Genomic DNA, 21,617 nt, shown 5'->3' with positions numbered 1-21,617 from the left:
GAGACAATAGTGAAAGATTCTAATAGCTGGGTAACAAAGATTTGGCAAGTCAAATGGTTTATAGTTGAACAAAATTAAAGATGAGCCTAATTGAGTTTCCAGCTGGTATCATTAGAATTAACTTGGACAATAGATCAGTGTGAGATTTAGGAGTTGTAACTTGGAGAGAGTTTAAATAATATAGGGAAAATTCCAATTTTTTTCATCCCCATCCCGAGGTTTCTCAGAACTTGTCTAAAAACAAGGAATGTAAATAGAACTGAGAGTGAGTCCTGACTCATTCTGGAAATAATTTATTCATCCATAGATCCATGACCTAATGTTTTAACATCCCATAGCACTAAAAGTTGTATTTCAAGTAAAATTTTATGCTTAGGTATTATTTATAAAACTTTGTAATTATGTTGTTAGACTCAATTGATATTACTAATAATTATAATAGTAAATTACTCTTGAAGAATTTTCTTAACATGTACAGCTTGTCATAGGAAATAAATATTTTTAAGCACTACACACACACACACACACACACACACACATTCTTAATCAAGGCAAGTTTGGCAGTGATTAATAAAAGACTTGCAAACATACCCAGATTCTAGATAACAGAAACTGAAATCGAATTTAGCATGCTAGACGGTTATTAAGGAGTGTTCTCTTGGGATCAATATCTGTGGCAGGGAGGAGAAGGAAGCTGGAATAGGAAGAGGGAGAAGTGCACCTCAATGCTAGCTCAAAGACAGCCTCAGCTGACCCAATGGGCAGCTCTGGAGTCAGAATAGCCTTTCAGGATTGTCCTGGGTTGGACAAAGATGTCCAGGTATTCATATTCCCACATCGATCAGTCATTGAACATGTGCATCCTAAGAAGGGACATGACCTTGAACAAGGTGGCTGCTGTAGCTGATCGTAAGCAAGGGACTGACTCCTGAAGGCTGCCTGCAGAGATCCTTCCCTGCAGCAGGAGCAAGAACATCCTCAGTGAAGGGGAATCTGGACACCAATGCACTGGTGTCCAGCACAAATACATTTTACTTTAGAGTAAAATGCTTTAGGGAAAGGGGCAAATACAAGTTCAAGAAGAAAAAGTGATGATAAAATTCTGACTGAAGAGTGTGATTTTAAAATGGATGATATTGAATAATAAATCATTACAATATTTAAATTCCTTTGGATATAAATAAAAAGTGAGGTAAAACTGCTTCTAAAAATGTTAATATTTATAATGTGCTGGAAATTGCATTGTCCGCCACAACTTAAAGACATGACAAAAAATTTCAGATGTCAACTTAAAAATAAAGGGGGGGGGGAGGACCTTCAAGATGGTGGAGGAGTAAGATGCGGAGATCACCTTCCTCTCCACAAATACATCAGAAATACATCTACACATGCAACAACTCCTACAGAACACCCACTGAACCCTGGCAGAAGACCTCAGACCTCCCAAAAGGCAAGAAACTCCCCACGTACCTGGGTAGGGCAAAAGAAAAAAGAAAAAACAGAGACAAAAAAAAATAGGGATGGGACCTGCACCAGTGGGAGGGAGCTGTGAAGGAGGAAAAGTTTCCACACACTAGGAAGCCCCTTCACTGGTGGAGACAGGGGGGTGGGCGGGGGGCGGGAAGCTTCGGAGCCACGAAGGAGAGAGCAGCAACAGAGCTACAGGGGGCAAAGGGGAGAGATTCCCGAACAGAGGATCGGTGCCGACCAGCACTCAACCAGAGGCTGAGGTTGAGAGGCTTGTCTGCTCACCCGCCAGGGCAGGTGGGGCTGGGAGCTGAGGCTCGGGCTTCGGAGGTCAGACCCCAGGGAGAGGACGGCAGTTTGCTTCATGAACACAACCTGAAGGGGGCTAATGTGCCACAGCTAGCTGGGAGGGAGTCCAGGGAAAAGTTTGGAACTGCCTAAGAGTCAAAAGACCTCAGGGTGTGCGAGGAGAGGGGATTCAGAGCACTGCCTAAATGAGCTCCAGAAACGGGCGTAAGCCTAGGTAGGACACCAGAGACGGGCATGAAACGCTAAGGCTGCTACTGCAGCCACCAAGAATCCTGTGTGTCAAAAACAGAAATACAGATCAATGGAACAGGATAGAAAACCCAGAGATAAACCCACGCACATATGGACACCTTATCTTTGATAAAAGAGGCAAGAATATACAGTGGAGAAAGGACAACCTCTTCAATAAGTGGTGCTGGGAAAACTGGATGGCTACATGTAAAAGAATGAAATTAGAACACTCCCTAACACCATACACAAAAAAAACCCCTCAAAATAGATTAAACAACTAAATGTAAGGCCAGACACTATCTAACTCAGAGGAAAACATAGTCAGAATACTCTATGACATAAATCACAGCAAGACCCCTTTTGAATGCACCTCCTAGAGAAAGGGAAATAAAAACAAAAATAAACAAATGGGACCTAATGAAGCTTAAAAGATTTTGCACAGCAAGGAAACCATAAACAAGACAAAAAGACAACTCTCAGAATGGGAGAAAATATTTGCAAATGAAGCAACTGACAAAGGATTAATCTCCAAAATTTACAAGAAGCTCATGCAGCTCAATATCAAAAATCAAACACCCCAATCCAAAAACGGGCAGAAGACTAAACAGACATTTCTTCAGAGAAGATATACAGATTGCCAACAAACACATGAAAGGATGCCAACTTCACTAATTATTAGAGAAATGCAAATCAAAACTACAATTTGGTATCACCTCATACCAGTCAGAATGGCCATCATCAAAAAATCTACAAACAATAAATGCTGGAGAGGGTGTGGAGGAAAGGGAACCCTCTTGCACTGTTGCTGGGATTGTAAATTGATACAGCCACTGTGGAGAAGAGTATAAAGGTTCCTTAAAAAATTTTAAAAGAACTACCATACATAGGACCCAACAATTCCACTACTGGGCATATATACCCTGAGAAAACCATAATTCAAAAATAGACATGTATCACAATGTTCACTGCAGCACTGTTTATAATAGCCAGGACATGGAAGCAAACTAAGTGTCCATCAGCAGGTGAATGGGTGAAGAAGATGTGGCACACATATACAATGGAATATTAGCCATAAAACGAAATGAAATTGAGTTATTTGTAGTGAGGTGGATGGACCTAGAGTCTGTCATACAGAGTGAAGTAAGTCAGAAAGAGAAAAACAAATACTGTATGCTAACACATATATATGGAATCTAAAAATTTTTTTAAAAAGTGGTTTTGAAGAACCTAGAGGTAGGACAGGAAAAAAGACAAAGATGTAGAGAATGTACTTGAGGACACAGGGAGGGGGAAGGGTAACCTGGGACGAAGTGAGAGAGTGGTATGGACATATATACACTACCAACCGTAAAATAGATGGCTAGTGGGAAGCAGCCATATAGCACAAGGAGATCAGCTCAGTGCTTTGTGACCACCTAGAGGGTTGGGATAGGGAAGGTGGAAGGGAGATGCAAGAGGGAGGGGATATGGGGATATATGTATATGTATAACTGATTCACTTTGTTATAAAGCAGAAACTAACACACCATTTTAAAGCAATTATACTCCAATAAAGATGTTTTTAAAAAATCCAAAAAGATAATAATAAAAAATAAAGGAGGGATACATTTCCTTCAAAAATAATCTAGGGAGTAGGTGAGAAAAAAAATGTGTGAAGAACACTGATCTAATCTAACAGGCCATTTTACAAATGATAATGTTGATACTCTGAGATGTTAGAATACTCACACGTAATCCTGAAGCCAGACCCGTAAAGCAGTATTACCTGACATTTCTTTTTTACCTGGTGGTGTGAAGACCCATTGTGAATATACTTCAAGGAGAATACAACTCTCATCTAGGGCTTTTTCACCTAGGATATCTGGACCCTGCCAAATTGCAGTGTGTATATTTACGTGCATTTTTCTGATGAACACTTCTATAGTTTTATGGTCACTTTACAGGAGACATCAACATAAACAAAACTTAATAGTTAATTCACAAGTCTCTACCCAGGTAATTGCCTTCTCAATTCAAGTTCATTTCTCTGTTGAATCTCTTACCCGAGGCTCATGGTTTTCTGGCCCTCTTGCATACTCTTGTCTCTTACCTCTTTCAAAGATGTGAAACAGACTTCACACAGAAAAACCTCTTTTATTAAATCTTACTTGTAGTAAGTCATCCGTGATCTCAACAGGGTGACCTAGTCTATGTTAACTACGCACGAACTGAAGACTTCTTTAAACTAGAGCGGGACATGAAAATTAATTGCTCTGGGAAGATTCTGATTGCCAGATATGGGAAAATTTTCAGAGGAAATAAGGTAAAAAATAATCTTTTTTTCTTTTCCACAAAAATAAAAAGTTATGTTGTATCTTACATGGGTAGAACCACATCCTTAAAACTTTTGGAGGACTGTGATCATCTCATACTCTGTACCAGCCCACCTCATAGGGAAGATACATTTTCTAGCTTATATACAGGGGTTTTAAACTGGGTCATTTGAATTCGGCCAGGGTAGAAGTTCAGGGAAACAGAACAGGTTTTTTCCATACCTACACATTATGCCTGTGGTCTACAAAGAAGCATGCATTTGATTTGTTGTTAACCTTCAGTATCTTTGTTTTAAATGTTACTTTTGAAAATATTTACTAAATTAAATTTTAGTATTAATTCTTATTATAGGTAATGAGAGAAACCAATTTATACACAGCAGTTTTGAAAGTTACTATCACTTAATTTGGCTCGATTTGCTAATATTTTTTCCTCTCTTGTGGGAAGCTAAATTTCAGAAATATTCCCTCTCAACCATAGAAGAAATGGGAGTCTAGTCTTTGGAGTCTACTTGCTTATTGTGCTTCTAGACTAGAGGAAGGAAATAGCACATACTCACTACCACTAATATGTACATTTTTAAAATCTGCTGCTCTGAGGGCTGATTCAGCCCTGGAAACTCATTTTTAGAGCTTGCAGTAGGAAAAAGAAAAAGCCAACTCTGTGAGATGTCCCTTGTTGTAAGTCTAAGGATAAAAGATTGAAGATAAGGTTTAGCTACTTATTTAAGAGTAATTTTGAGTAACCAACCTAAAATAAGAAAGACTGTCTATTCCAGGTTAAAAATGCCCAGCTGGCTGGGGCCAAAGGGATCATTTTGTACTCGGATCCTGCTGATTACTTTGCTCCCGGGGTGGAGTCCTATCCAGGTGGTTGGAATCTTCCTGGAGGTGGTGTTCAGCGTGGAAATATCTTAAATCTTAATGGTGCAGGGGACCCTCTCACACCTGGCTACCCAGCAAATGGTGAGTGACCAGGCCTTAATCATCGCAAAAACCTTAACATTGTAAAGTGATTTTACCCAAGGATTTCCTCTGACACATGGATAAAGTATGTCTTTTTCTTGTTCTCTTTGTATCTAAGAATAAAGGATTTTGAACTCAGAAAATTGTTGGTTCGGGTCCCTTATCCCTTATTTGGAATCCTTGGGTCTGAGAGGTTTTGAAATTCAGACATTTTCAGATATTTAAAAGTAATATGGGGCTTCCCTGGTGGCACAGTCGTTGAGAGTCCGCCTGCCGATGCAGGGGACGCGGGTTCGTGCCCCGGTCCGGGAAGATCCCACGTGCCGCAGAGAAGCTGGACCCGTGAGCCATGGCTGCTGAGGCTGCGTGTCCAGAGCCTGTGCTCCACAACGGGAGAGGCCACAACAGTGAGAGGGCCGCGTACTGCAAAAAAAAAAAAAAAAAGTAATATGGGGCTTCCCTGGTGGCGCAGTTGTTGAGAGTTCACCTGTCGACGCAGGGCACACGGGTTCGTGCCCTGGTCCGGGAGGATCCCACATGCCGCAGAGCGTCTGGGCCCGTGAGCCATGGCCACTGAGCCTGCGCATCTGGAGCCTGTGCTCCGCAGTGGGAGAGGCCACAACAGTGAGAGGCCTGCGCACTGGAAAAAAAAAAAAAATTTGTGAACATAAAATAAGATTAACTGGACTATTTCTGTTTATTATCCTCAAACTTAAAAGATGACATTGTAGAAAGAAAAATCATGGTATCTCTGTGAGGCTTGCATTTGTTGAATTCCCTTTTGTGCCCTATTTTTTTTTCTTTTAATTTTACTTTTTATTATGGAATAGTTCTAACATACAAAAAAATAGAGAAAATTATCACCACTTTGTCAATCTTATTTTATCCCTTCTTCTTCCCTTTTTGCATTATTACCCTAAAGATTTTTAAAACAAATCCCATGCAACATATTATTATGTCATTTTACTATAACAAGAATAGCTTTTGCAATCACCTGAAGCTCTTATAATTTAAAATTTCGAAGAAAAAATGGAAAAATAGCTCTTATTTTTCTTAAAACTGAAGAAATGACAGAAAATGTGTTTTTATTTTGAGGTAGAGTTTACATGTAACAAAATGCACAGGTCTTGAGTTAATTCAATAATTTTTTAAAATTGCATGTATCTATATCACTCAAAATAAGATATAGGACATTTCTATGACTCCAGAAAGTTCTCTGGTGCCCCTTTCTGGTCAATTTTTACCATATTCCCCTAGAAGCAACCACTTTCTGATATCTATCATCATTGATTAGTTTGGTTTTGAATCAGATAGTAACCATTCTTTTGTGTGTTGGTGGAAAATCAAATAACAGTCAAGCTAAGAAGAAAGAAAAGAGAATTTTATTTGAGTCAAACTGAGGATTATAATCCAGGGAACAGATTTGCAGAAGCTCTGAGAACTGTTCCATTGGTCAGGAGTTAGAGATGCAATTTTATACATTTCTGAGACAAAGAATTCATGTGTTATATTGACAGGTTAGCATTCTACATAACGTTGATCAAAGATGTTTTGGTCAATACAACTCCCTGTATGGGATGAAAAAGAAATTAAAATAACCTTAAAATTACAACGCTGGTGTCTGAATAAAGCAACCATTTTTCTTAAAGGTTGATTACATCCTACTGTTTGAGGAGGTCTGGTTAATGTACAATACAGATGCACATTGCACATTGGGAAAGACCTACCACAAAGCGGGCATGTTATTTTTTTTCTTTCTTAGTTTGATTTTCCGGTCATAGAAAAATTTATGAATTTTCCTCATCATTTGCCTTGCTGCTCTCACTCAGTACAACAATTAGAGATTAGTCATGTTATTGTGTACGTTAATAGTTTCTTCCCTTACTTGCTGAGTAGAATTCTATTATGGCACTGTTCTACAAATTGCTTATTCATTTTCCTATTTACAAACAGCTGGACTGTGTCCCATATGGGCTACCTAGATTCAGCTGTTATGAGCAATTTTGTGCAGGTCTTTTTGTGGACATATGTTTCCATCTTTCTTGGGTAAATACCTAGGAGTGTAATTGTTCTGCCATAGGGCATAATTCTGTATAACATTACTTTTCAAAGAAGTTATTTAAAGTGACTCTCTAATTATACACTCTTACAAGAATACATGAGAGTTTCAGTTGCTCCACATTTTCGCTAACATTTGAAACTGTCTGTCTTTTTAATTGTAACAGTTCTAGTAGATGCAATTTAAGAATGTGTTTAATGTGATTTACAGAGAACATTTTGAAAGGGACTCCATTTTTATTAGCAGTATGTTCAACTTTTTTTCAGAATATTCTTATAGACGTGAAATCTCAGAGGCTGTCGGTCTTCCAAATATTCCTGTTCATCCAATTGGATACTATGATGCACAGAAGCTCCTAGAGTAAGTTTGTAAGAAAAAAACAGATGGCTATTTGGGTAATTCTCTTTACTGGCAATCTTCAACCTTCATGCTTTTATCTCCATTATTTGATACTGAAGTTTTCTGTGCTCAATTTTTACCATACCTCCCAAGAAGCAACCACTTTCTGATATCTATCATCATTGATTAGTTTGGTTTTGAACTTGATATAAATGGAATCAGATAGTATCTATTCTTTTGTGTGTTGGCAGAAAATCAAATAAGCATACAATTTTATCACCATTTTATACAACAGTGGTTCTAACCTGGGATTTGCTTTAAATACTGGTATCCAGTGTGTGACAGCCATGAAAGTCTTTCAGATCATCAGCTGTGGGGAGTGTTACTGATAAGGTGCTCCACTGTGTTTTGAAATCCATCACCCTGTTTGTGTCAAGGCCATGATTCCCATAGATGCTCCCAGTCAGTAACTAAATGCAGCAACGGTACAAAATGAGGCCTATTACTGGGAGGCATGGGACTCCTCTGATGGGAGACCCTGGCTCAGGACTCCGACAACCTTGCTATGAAGGGATTCTGCCACCAGCACTCTTCTTTCTTCTCTTTCTCTTTTACCCCATTTCTGACCTGCATTGCAGTCTGATGGCTTTCTCAGACTCTCTTAGCTCCCTTGCTATTTCCTTCACATGCCTTTCCCCTAATAAATCGCTTACTTATTAAAACCTCTTATTGTCTGCTTCTTGGTGGACCTGGAATAATGCCCTTTGAAAGTATCTTCCATTGATTTTCATCTTTATCCATTCCTCTGCTTTCACTATTGAAGCTTCTCCAGAGTTGTTATTGTTTAATCTGACATTGGAGCTCTTTCCTCTTTCCTGTCCTGCTTTCTCCCATCTGCATGTCCCTTCTTCTCCATTATCCTTGAGGAGGGGAGAGAGCACTGACTTCTTTGAAAGTAGAATCACTGGAGACCAAAGCATCTGGCCAGTTAGTCCCTTTTCTTCTTTGAGTTTAGGGCATTCATAATCATTTTATTCTAGAATGTATAAGAAAACTTATTTATGACCTAGTTTAGTGCTCTCATTTTTACAGATGAGGAGGCTGTCATCAGAGAATTGGAGGTGTCTGTCCAACTTAAGGGAAGATTAAGGAATAGCAAGCACCCTGATCTTTTTTTCTTTTGAGCTCTTAGCTTTACCACATGGGTTAGGATTCAGGATAGGGCACAACTTTTGAGGGCACCACGGACTATGTGTTTGTGTAAACATAAAGTCTAAATATTCATTATATTTAAAAGATGAATGTGATTTAGCTTTACCTGTGATAGTGGAAAATTGTAAACAACACAAATCTTCAATAATTGATAAGTAGTTAAATATATTACTGTCTATGACAGTACATGAAGGCATTAAAATATATGTTGTACAAGAGTATTTAACAATGTGGGTACATGCTTATGCTATACTATTAAATAGAAAAAGTAGATTTCAAATATATATATATATATATATATATATATATATATATATATATATATATATATAATAATCCCTAAATTATAAGTTTTAAAAAGTGAACCCGTATTATCTTTGTAGTTAGAGAAAGAGTGCATGGAAGGAAAGAAGGAAGGATCATACAGAATTGGATGTGAGGTTTATTTAACCATGTCTACCATTTGACTGCTCTGGTAAACTAGCTGAATTTGGCTATGCCCTAACTGGGTAGTAGAATTATTAATACTTGATCAAAAAAATTACCAAATGTATTTAAGTCAGCTTTAGTAAGTCATTTTGTAAATGCAATCATCATTAAATAACACAAATTCTATGGAAGTATATTTTGCATTCAAAACACCATGATTAAAAATGAATTTTGGAAGTATAGAAATGTATTAAAAATGAATTTTGGAAGTATAGAAATGTATTAAAAATGTATCTGGGGGCTTCTCTCGTGGTGCAGTGTTTGAGAGTCCGCCTCCCGATGCAGGGGACACGGGTTTGTGCCCTGATCCGGGAAGATCCCACGTGCCGCGGAGCGGCTGGGCCCGTGGGCCATGGCCGCTGGGCCTGCGCGTCAGGAGCCTGTGCTCTGCAACGGGAGAGGCCACAGCAGTGGGAGACCCGCGTACTGCAAAAAAAATAAATAAATAAAATAATGTATTTGGAAGGAGGAGATGATCTGTGTATACTAAAAGCAATAAGATAGTTTCTGTTTCACCATCCATACCTTCTAAGGTATAGTGAAACGTTCTACAGACTGGAATTCAGTCATAAAACATTTTAAGATCATGTAATTTGTTTATGAATTTCATTGGGAGTATTTACTCCCTCTGAATAATTATCTAGGGAGTGTGCTACGTATCCATTATAATCAGTTCTCATATTCCCACAAACGGTTAGTAGTGTAACATTATGTATTAATTAGAATAGACAGTATTTTACAAATTGGATATATCATAAAATGAAAGTTTCTTAATATGTATATGAGAACAAGAGGAGAGACATAAAGTTATATAATGGCCCAGGTATGCCGAGAACTTTAATAAAAAGTTGATGAAATGTGAATTATAGAAAAAAGAAAATTGTGTTTACCTAGGTGGGAGAAAAGGGGAACAGTGTGTATGTTCTTTCTTATTCTTTTTTGCATCTGTACTGAAGGGAATGTGGTTACATGGTTTCTCTTTGTCTCCCTGAGTAACTACCAGGATTATAATGACAGTAACGACAATAATAATAAAGACAATGATAATAGCATCTAACATGCATAGAGTGCTAATTATATTCTAGCACTTACTTTTTGCTAAATGATTACATACTGTTTATCAATTAGCCCATAAAACAACTACATGAGTTAGTATTGTGATAACTAATTTTACAAATAAAGAAATCAAAGTTCAGAGAGTACGTGATAGATCTGGGACGGAAACTCATGTCTGATGTAAAAGACAGCTTTGTTGAGCATCACTTATTCTCTATTCAACAGCACAAGCATTTAGTAGACATCTCTTTGCCAAGGCACTGTCTCATTCTTGTGTCTCTGCTCAGAAGACCTTTAATGGCTTCCTATAGCCTATCCACTCAAGGTACACTTATGGAATGGCCTCTTTTTGTCAAGCACTGTGGTAAAAGTATGATTTATATATAGACTTTGTCCTCAGGGCCCTCAAAATATAGTATAGAAGCTCACAGCTTAATAGAGGCTACATGACAAACCACAAAATTCTATTACATCATTTTCTGCCCATCTAGCTTGTTCCTAATTTTTAAGAATTAAACTCATTATTTTGAGATAATTGTGATTCACATGCACCTGTAAGTAGTACTAAAGAGTCCCTCTAGGCCATTTACCCAGCTTTCCCCAATAGTAACATCTTGCAAAGTATAGTACAATATCACAACCAAGATATTGATATATATTTTTTTATACTTATGACACAAAACATTTCCATCATCACCAGAATCCCTCATGTGGCCCTTTTAGCTACACCCACTCCTTTCCTGTCCCCCTCCATCCATACCCTCTGACCTTAACTCCTAGCAACTACTAATCTGTTCACCATTTCTATAATTTCATCATTTCAAGAATGTTATACAAATGTATACCCTTGTGGGATTTTTCTTCATTCAGCATACTTCTCTGGAGATTTGTTCAAGTTGTTGTATATATAGTATTTTTCTTTTTAATACTGAGGAGTGTTCCATTGTATTTGGTATCACAGTTTGTTTCACCATTTGAAGAACAACTAGTTTGTAGCTATTACGAATAAAGCTGCTACAGATAATCATGTACAGATTTGTGTGTCAACGTAAGTTTTCATTACTCTGGAGTGCAATTGCCGAGTCATATGATAATAGCATGTTTACTTTTTTAAGAATCTGACAAACTTTTTCCATAGTGGTTGTATCCTTTTACATCCTACCAGCGATATAAAAAAAATACAGTTCTTCCAATCCTTTTTTTTTTTTTTTTTTTTGCTGTACGCGGGCCTCTCACTGCTGTGGCCTCTCCCGTTGCGGAGCACAGGCTCCGGACACACAGGCTCCGCGGCCATGGCTCGCGGGCCCAGCCGCTCCGCGGCATGTGGGATCCTCCGGGATCGGGGCACGAACCCGTGTCCCCTGCATCGGCAGGCGGACTCTCAACCACTGCGCCACCAGGGAGGCCCCTTCCAATCCTTTTATAAGAACTTGTATTCTGACATCACAAAATATTTCAGGTTTGTCGCGTATTTTCTTTCAATATTTCTAGTTTTCTGATAATTTTCATCATGAATGGATGTTGAATTTTCCCCAATGTTTTATTGTTGCTGTGGTTGTTTGTTTTCTGCATCAATTTTTCTGATCATGTGGTTTTTCTTTAGCCTGTTAATGTGGTATATTACACTTTTTGATTTTTGTATGTGGTGTCAGTCTTGCATCCATGGAATAAATCTCACTTGGTCATGGTGTATAATCCTTTCAAAATGCTGTTGAATTTGGTTTGCTAGTATTTTATTAATGATTTTTGTGTCAATATTCATATTTATCTTTAGTTTCCCTGTGATTTCTGTATCTGGTTTTGGTGTCATGGCAATGTTTGTCACATAGGGTAACTTTAGAAATGTTCCTTCTGTTTTTCTAAAGAGCATGTGAAGGATTGGTGTTTATTCTTTATTGATTGGTAGCATTCAGCAGTGAAGCCATATGGGCTTCTCTTTCTGAGAAGTTTTGATAACTTGTTATAGCCTACTTACATTTTCTCTCTTCAGTTATGGTAGTTTATATCTTTTCAGGAATTCATTTCATTGAGGTTAATTTGTTGGTATATAATTGTTTATAGTGTTCCCTTATAATCCTTTTTATTTCTGTAAAGTCAATAGTAGTATTCCCTCTTTTGTTCCTGATTTTCAGTCTTCTCCCCTTTTTTTCTTGGTCAGTCTAGCTAATGATTTGTCAATTTTGTTGATCTTTTCAAAGAACCAACTTTTGCTTTCATTCATTTTTCTTTATTTCCTTTTCTAGTTTCTATTTTGTTATTTTTGCTCCAGTCTTTATTATTGCCTTTCTTATGCTTGATATAAATTTAGCTTGCTTTTCATTGTTGAATTTCTTTAGGTGGAAGGTTAGTTTATTGATTTGATAGCTTTCTACTTTTTTAATATAGGTGTTTACAGCTATATATTTCCCTCTAAACACTGTTTTAACTGCATCTCATAACTTTTGGTGTCTTATATCTTCATTTTTATTCATCTCAAAGTATTTTCTATTTACTCTTGTGATTTTTTTCTATGAGTCATTGGTTATTTAGGGTCAGTTGTTTAATTTTCATATATTTGCACATTTTCCAAAATTTTTTCTGTTATTTTTTTTCCTCAGAAGTTTATTTTAATTACCTAGAAACGCATTATCATAAATTGCTCTCAAATTAATTCTTTGGCTTCAGTGCAGAATCATTTATTAATGATGGTGGCAGTCAGCATCCATACATGGCTATTCTTAGAACACTGCTGTTTTCTTTTTTTTCTCTCTCTCTTTTTTTATTGGAGTATAATTGTTTTACAATGTTTTGTTAGTTTCTGCTGTACAGCAAAGTGAATCAGCTATATGTATACATATATCCCAATATCCCTTCCCTCTTGGACCTCCCTCCCACCATCCCCCCATCCCACCCATCTAGGTCATCACAGAGCACCAAGCTGAGCTCCCTGTGCTGTACAGCATGTTCCCACTAGCAGTCTATTTTACACATGGTACTGTATACATGTCAATCCTAATCTCCCAGTTCATCCCACCCTCCCCTTCCCCCAATGTGTCCACTGCCCTTTCTCTATGTCAGCCTCTCTATTGCTGCCCTGCAAATGGGTTCATTGGTACCATTTTTCTGGATTCCAGAAAAATGCATTAATATATGATATTTGTTTTTCTCTTTCTGACTTACTTCACTCTGTATGACAGACTCTAGGTCCATGCACATCTCTACAAATGACCCATTTTCATTCCTTTTTATGGCTGAGTAATATTCCATTGTATATATGTACCACATCTTCTTTATCCATTCATCTGTTGATAGACATTTAGGTTGCTTCCATGTCCTGGTGGTTGTAAATAGTGCTGCAATAAACATTGGGGTGCATGTGTTTTTTTGAGTTATGGTTTCCTCAGGGTATGTGCCTAGTAGTGGGATTGCTGGGTCATATGGTAATTATATTTTTAGTTTTTTAAGGAACCTCTATACTGTTCTCCATAGTGGCTGTATCAATTTCCATTCCCACCAACAGTGCAAGAGGGTTCCCTTTTCTCCACACCCTCTCCAGCATTTATCATTTGTAGACTTTTTGATGATGGCCATTCTGACCAGTGTGAGGTGTTATCTCACTGTAGTTTTCATTTTCATTTCTCTACTGATTAGTGATGTTAAGCATTCTTTCATGTGTTTGTTGGCAATCTGTATATCTTCTTTGGAGAAATGTCTATTTAGGTCTTCTGCCCATTTTTGGATTGGGTTGGTTGTTTTTTTTTATATTGAGCTGCATGAGCTGTTTGTATATTTTGGAGATTAATCCTTTTCCAGTTGCTTCATTTGAAAATATTTTTCCAATTCTGAGGGTTGTCTTTTTGTCTTGTTTATGATTTCTTTTGCTGTACAAAAGCTTTTAAGTGCAGTTCAGTCCCATTTGTTTATTTTTGTTTTTATTTTCATTACTCTAGGAAGTGGGTGCTGTGATTTATGTTTTTCCTGTGTTTTCCTCTGAGAATTTTATGGTGTCCTGTCTTACATTTAGGTCTTTAATTCATTTTGAGTTTATTTTTGTGTATGGTGTTAAGGAGTGTTCTAATTTCATTCTTTTACATGTGGCTGTCCAGTTTTCCCAGCACCACCTATTGAAGAGAGTGTCTTTTCTCCATTGTGTATTCTTGCCTCCTTTGTCTTAGATTAGATGACCATAGGTACATGGGTTTATCTCTGGGCTTTCTATCCTGTTCCATTGATCTATATTTCTGTTTTCAGGCCAGTACTTTACTGTTTTGATTACTGTAGCTTTGTAGTATAGTCTTAAGTCAGGCAACCTGATTCCTCCAGCTCCGTTTTTCTTTCTCAAGATTGCTTTGGCTATCTGGAGGCTTTTGTGTTGTCACGCAAACTGTAAAATTTTTTGTTCTAATTCTTTGAAAAATGCCATTGGTAATTTGATAGTGATTGCAATGAATCTGTAGATTGCTTTGGGTAGTATAGTCATTTTCACGCTATTTATTCTTCTAATCTAAGAACATGGTATATCTCTCATCTGTTTGTGTCATCTTTGATTTCTTTCATCAGTGTTGTATAGTTTTCTGAGTACCGGTCATTTGCCTCCTTAGGTAGGTTTATTCCTAAGTATTTTATTATTTTTGATGCAATAGTAAATTGGATTGTTTCCTTAATTTCTCTTTCTGATCTTTCATTGTTAGTGTATAGGAATGCAAGGGATTTATGTGCATTAATTTTGTATCCTGCAACTTTACCAAATTCATTGATTAGCTCTAATAGTTTTCTGGTGGCATCTTTAGGGTTTTCAATGTATAGTATCATGTCATCTGCAAACAGTGACAGTTTTGCTTCTTCTTTTCCAATTTGTATTCCTTTTATTTCTTTTTCTTCTCTGATTGCCATAGCTAGGACTTCCAAAACTATGTTGAATGATAGTGGTGAGAGTGGACATCCTTGTCTTGTTCCTGATCTTAGAGGCAATGCTTTCAGATTTTTACCATTGAGAATGATGTTTGCTGTGAGTTTGTCATATATGGCCTTTATTATGTTGAGGTAGATTCCATCTATGCCTACTTTCTGGAGAATTTTTAGTATAAATGGGTGTTGAATTTTGTCCAAAGCTTTTTCTGCATCTATTGAGATGATCATATGGTTTTTATTCTTTAATTTGTTAATATGGTGTATCACATTGCTTGATTTGCATATATTGAAGAATCCTTGCTTACTAAATTCTTTTCTTTTTTTTTTTTTTTTTTTTTTGCGGTATGTGGGCCTCTCACTGTTGTGGCCTCTCCCGTTGCGGAGCACAGGCTCCGGACGCACAGCCCAGCGGTCATGGCTCACGGGCCCAGCCGCTCCGCAGCATGTGGGATCCTCCCAGACTGGGGCATGAACCCATTTCCCCTGCATCGGCAGGCGGACTCTCAACCACTGCACCACCAGGGAAGCCCCTAAATTCTTTATACTATAGTTGGTTTAGTAAAAGGTTTGTATGATTAATAAAGAGATGATATGATTTCAACCTTTTAAATTTATTGAGTTTTTTTATAGCCTAATATATGGTCTATCCTGAAAATTGTCCTAGGTGCACTTGAATATGTATACGTATTCAAATATGTATTCATACTAAGGCTTTTGTTGGGTAATGTGTTTTATATGAGCCACTTGGCCTTTCTGGTTTGCCAGCTTCTTCAGCTCTATGTCTGAGATATGAGAGCCCACATGAAAACCCAAGGAACTCACCACTTTGTCATTTCTTGTACCCTGAGGTCCTGAGCTGGTTTAGTTTCTTTTCTCCACCTTTCAGAGTCTTATGTTTATTTTTTATGTATTTATAGTCCAGGGAATTTAGTTGTACTCATTAGGATGAATAGGGTAAAGTGCATCTTCTCAGAAGCAAAGTCTCACTATTTTTCAAGCTTCTCTGTTATGGTATCCTAATCATCTTATACCCCAGTGAGATTAATCACCATGCTTTACTTTTGTTCTGACTCTTTGGCCTTCGTGCCTGTTTACATCATACATTATACCTGGAATGCTCTTTACCTCCATCTTCCCTGCCCACATCTTACTCATTCTTTAAAAATCCAGATAAGTGAAACCTCCTGTAGAAAGAAAATTATTTCTGATCCCACAAGGGGAATCAAGCTCTCTTTTGTCCTTCAGAACTTTATCTATCATATATCATGCTCTGTTTTATATCTACCTTTTTCTGACTTATAAACTCTTTGGTAGAATGACCATGTCTTATACATACTTGTATTCCTTAGTGAGTACAATACAGTACCTTGAGCATTATAGAGAATAAACCTTTGCTAAATGGACAAATAAAGTTTAATATGCTACACAATATAGATTTTTAAATTCAGTGTTGTTTATAGATATTTATTGAGCATCTATGATCTATCAAATCCTTTCAAAGACATTTCCAATATTATATTTTCTGAAATTTCTATGATTTGAAATTTAAATATTCAATTTTTTAATTTTCATATAATTTATTTTTTATTTATAGAGTGAAAGAGGAACCTAAAGAAAATTATACCCCTGATTAATTATCCCAGTGAAATTTAGTGACTAAAACCTCTGTTCTCCATAGATGTGCGATATTTTCTTGACCTTGTGGGGGCACTGTAATCTTGGCTTTATATTTTATTATTTTCTGGGAATATGGACTCTTCATTACATTCCTTATAATATGTAATTGACTTCCTGATGAATTTGCACCTTGTTTTGTTTTTCATATTTTTATTTTGAAAAGGAAATACATTTACACTGTTCAAAATTCAAAGGGGTATACAATAAAAAGTTTCCCTCCTACCCATTTCCATCCCAAAGGCAATCAAAGTTATTAGTCTGCAATATAGTACTATAAAAATATTTTATGTATAATCAAGTATATGTATATTCTTCACTTGGCTTCTACCATTTTTTGTATACATAATACTCTGCTATTTTGACTACTCATTATGATATTTAACAATGTATAATGCCCTTCATTTTACTTGATGCTTTTCATGTGAAATTTTATTTTATATAGATAAATAAATTATATAGTATATTACATGAAATTATGTTTATTAAACAAACTGCCTCATGAGATGGGAAAAAAAGAGTAAATATTTACTCTCTGATAGAGAATTTTAAAACAAAATATTATTTATACTTAGTTTTCCATTAGAAGATAATCATATTGATGTAGTTTTGCACATATAATATATTCTAGGTAAAGTTGAGCTGTTCACATTACCTCAACTTAGTAGGCAGGGAATAAGTACCTATGTGTAGGCACATAAAAAAAGGAGGAAACTACAGAAAATGTTTCACTGTAAATCATAGGGTGCATGCAGGTGTGTGGACCAGAGATTGAGCCATAAAAGACAGATTGATGTTTTTCACCATCTTCTTCTATCTGCTTCTAGGTAGCAAAAGTACATTTGGTTTCCATGCCCAAATCAAGAATAAGTCAATCCATGCTCTTAAACAGTAAAGGAAGATATGCTGAAATGAAACAGGAAGAACCTCACCATTCCACAGATATTATCATATTATTTTTCTCAATCACCTGCTGAGAGATAACCAGGGCAAGTGGCATATATGGGCTGGTCCACATGAATCTTTCCACCTTTTTGAATTAAAAAAATAAATAGTGTATAAAGATTTGAGGGCTGTTGGTTGAAGTGACATCCCTTCCTTTGCCCTTCCTCCCTCCCTAATAGATGAGTGCAAAAGTACTTTGTAAAGGAGGACCATACATGTATTTGGGAATGTATTTATCAGTGGGAGAAATAACATAATGGGAAATTCCAAAGAGTTTGACACCTGCTGTTTCTTCAGAGCATGCTCTTGAGAGCACTTTTCACATGGTTTACTGTTGGAAACTGGTAACACAGAGTCCAAACTCTTACCAACTGTTTGAATCTCAATTGTACCACTAATCAGCTGCTTGACTTTGGGCATGTTACCTATTCTCTCTAAGCCTCACCCTCCTCATCTTTGAAGTGGGGAGTAATAACAGAACCACCTCATAAGAGGTGTATTAAGAGTTAAATGGCATATCCCTATGCAAAGCACTTTGTACTACCATGACTCATAGAAGCTATTATGAGCAGGAGCTCAAGAAAACAAGTTCAAGGACATTTTAACTTATAACTTCAAAGGTTTCCTTCAACTAATAATATTTTTTGTGTTCAACAGAAAAATGGGTGGATCAGCACCACCAGATTACAGCTGGAAAGGAAGTCTCCAAGTGCCCTACAATGTTGGACCTGGATTTACTGGAAACTTTTCTACCAAGTTAAGAGACTATTTTTATAATAACTCTCTTTAGGGGGAGGAAACCTTTTTCAAAAACAATTACAGAGGATGACTGAAAAGTAAAATCTACTACCAGAAGAAGACATAACAACAGGTTGAAAAGGGGAATACACATATATCCACACAATTAGACAATTGGTCAATGTAATTATTGCCTGTGTGCATTTAGAAATATTCAAAACAATGTCAGATTTAAAAATTGTGGGTGGCAAGCTGTTAACCAGTATTTTAGTCTGTGCCCTTTATTTTTGCATTAGAAAAGTCAAGATGCACATCCATTCCAACAATAAAGTGAAAAGAATTTACAATGTGATTGGAACTCTCAGAGGGGCAGTGGAGCCAGGTAAATTGATCATTTGCTCAGCAAATATCAATCGGGTGATTCTTTGGTGCCAGGTACTGCTCTGAGCTCTGGGAATGTAAGGTGAACAAAGCGAAGCAACTCTTTGTCCTAACGGAACTCACATAAACAAAAAATAGATCAATAGGAGGTAATTTTACATTGTGATGCATGTTGTGAAGAAAGTAAATGTTGGGACTAGATTGGTCAGATGACTGAGGTTGTTGATAAACTATGCATGCTTCAATTAAAGGACCAAGGGAGGAAGAGCAAGGAGAGATGGTTTACAGGTGTTTAATCTGAGCTTTCTGGATTTCTTTACCGCATATTTTGCCTGGAGAAATATCTTCATTACAACGATAAGTAACACTCTTAGAAAATTAAGATAACCAGAAGTTAATGAATCCTTTACATGTTTTTTTTTTTTACACTGAAATGGGTGGAATATATATACACGTGATTTCCATATGATTTCAGATAACCTGCTCAATGATACATTTGAAAATAATCTTACTTTATTATGTTTGATTCCTTAGGAACTATATGGTTATATTTCCTACCCAAACAGACAGAATTAAACTGAATATCTTTTGTACAAGCAGGAAGTACTTTCTTTCAGGGATAAAGAATATTGATATGCTTCCAATGAGCACTAAACAATGTACAACTGGCTGTTTATTGAATCTCACTGAGTACATATTTTCTGCCAGCTCTGTGCTAGGCTTTGGGGATGGAGGGATTTTTTAAAAAGACACAGACCAGAGACAAGAAGACCCCTACATTTAAGTGTGGTAAATGCTCTTTTTTTTTTTTTTAATCCTTTTACTTTTTTTTGCACGCAGGCTTTTCTCTAGTTGAGGCGAGCAGGGGCTACTCTTTGTTGCGGTGTGCGGGCTTCTCATTGCAGTGGCTTCTCTTGTTGCGGAGCACGGGCTCTAGGCACTCGGGCTCAGCAGTTGTGTCCCTCGGGCTCTAGAGCACAGACTCAGTAGTTGTGGCACACGGGCTTAGTTGCCCTGTGGCATGTGGGGTCTTCCCGGACCAGGGCTTGAACCCCTGTCCCCTGCATTGGCAGGCAGATTCTTAACCACTGCACCACCAGAGAAGCCCCATGGTAAATGCTTTATCCATATGAAAAGACTGCCCAGAAAGCTGGATAGGGGTGCAATTCCCTCTCCCTGTAGAAAATAGGAACAGATCATAGAGAGGTAGAATCTTTGAGCTGTACCTTAAAAACTAAGTAGAAGGAGTAGGAAGTGGAGAAATCGTTATTTGGCCACTGTGTTCTCTTACTCTGAAAATACTGGAAACATAGTGTAAATAGGTAAGAGAGGAGTAACAGAGAATTATATAAAGAAGTGGATAAGGATACTTTTATACTCATTTATTATTACTTATATACTTATAATTTAATTAATTGAAGTATACATTTGCTTATCACATTCATATTTTCTTCATACATCAAATTCAGAACAAAGTGATATATTTACAAAAGTCTTCAGGAACCTTTGCTATTTTAAATTGAGTCCTGAGTGCTTTGTGTTTAGATGCTATTGAGTCATTTGCAATTTCCTCTATTCTTGACCTGGAATGGCAAGTAATTTTACAATGATGCTTTCTAGACAGATATGTCATTCTTGGAGGTCACCGTGACTCTTGGGTATTTGGTGGCATTGACCCTCAGAGTGGAGCAGCTGTTGTTCATGAAATTGTCAGGAGTTTTGGAAAACTGAAAAAAGAAGGTAATGTAAGCAAAAAGTAAAAAGACCATTTTTTCTGAATCTTAGTTTGGTCCTCAGTAAAGTGAGTATAAAAATACCACCTCATAGGTTTGTGTGAAACACAACAGAGAGGCTGCATGCAAATTATATCATCTTAGTAGCATAGAGTACTTAGTAGTGCTTAATAGCAGAGAGTAGCTTTCAATAACTAGCAGCTATATTACTTATGTTGGTTAATACTATTGTTTATTCATTTTTATATGTTCATTTTTAATAATTCATTTATTTATATAATAAAGTTCATATTATCTATATTTATATATTAAATTATAATCTGAAATAAAGGAATTATACTATTAGTGGTTTCTCTGGCAACAAAGAAGATGGAGATGGGTTTCTTTACTGGAGAGTAGACACCAGATTTAGGTCATAAGCCAAAGCATCCTGGTCTGAGAAATGTGAACTTCTTGGGATCTTCCAGCTGCAGGCCTCAGATCAAGTACACCAACTGACTGAGGGGATGAAAGCTAATTCAGAAAAATGCTGGTCTTCCTGCTTAATAGGATGCTGTCAAAAGTTTGATATCTGCATTCTGACACCCCCAGCTTTGATTTCTCTCACAGAATTGAAGATTATACTACTAGCACAGTTACTTCAGTCATTTTAGAATCTTCATATGAAAACCAAAATAAAATTGAGTTCAAATGGTTAGTTTTTAAAGTAAACATTACATACTGAGAACAGAAGGTCTACTTTGTTTACTGACCCTGCAAACAAGGTGTCTACGGGCTGTAAATGTGAGCCATATATTTTTTAGCAACAATGAATGT

At 36.9% G+C, this 21,617-nt stretch overlaps 1 protein-coding gene across 1 annotated transcript in view; it reads left to right on the top strand.

Moving 5' to 3' along the window:
• Nucleotides 1-21,617, top strand: part of FOLH1 (folate hydrolase 1) — a 57,471-nt gene that overhangs the window by 14,514 nt on the left and 21,340 nt on the right. The window contains exons 5-10 of the mRNA XM_060104494.1: nucleotides 4,184-4,309; nucleotides 5,099-5,285; nucleotides 7,611-7,704; nucleotides 18,607-18,705; nucleotides 18,984-19,069; nucleotides 20,689-20,808. Of these exons, the coding sequence (XP_059960477.1) occupies nucleotides 4,184-4,309; nucleotides 5,099-5,285; nucleotides 7,611-7,704; nucleotides 18,607-18,705; nucleotides 18,984-19,069; nucleotides 20,689-20,808 (712 nt within the window). The remainder of the gene's footprint in view (nucleotides 1-4,183; nucleotides 4,310-5,098; nucleotides 5,286-7,610; nucleotides 7,705-18,606; nucleotides 18,706-18,983; nucleotides 19,070-20,688; nucleotides 20,809-21,617) is intronic.

The sequence above is a fragment of the Mesoplodon densirostris genome, chromosome 7 (assembly GCF_025265405.1).
Source record: "Mesoplodon densirostris isolate mMesDen1 chromosome 7, mMesDen1 primary haplotype, whole genome shotgun sequence".
In the NCBI taxonomy this organism is placed as follows: Eukaryota; Metazoa; Chordata; class Mammalia; order Artiodactyla; family Ziphiidae; genus Mesoplodon; species Mesoplodon densirostris.
Note: the sequence above shows the minus strand (reverse complement) of the source record. Positions and strands in the feature narration are given on the sequence as shown.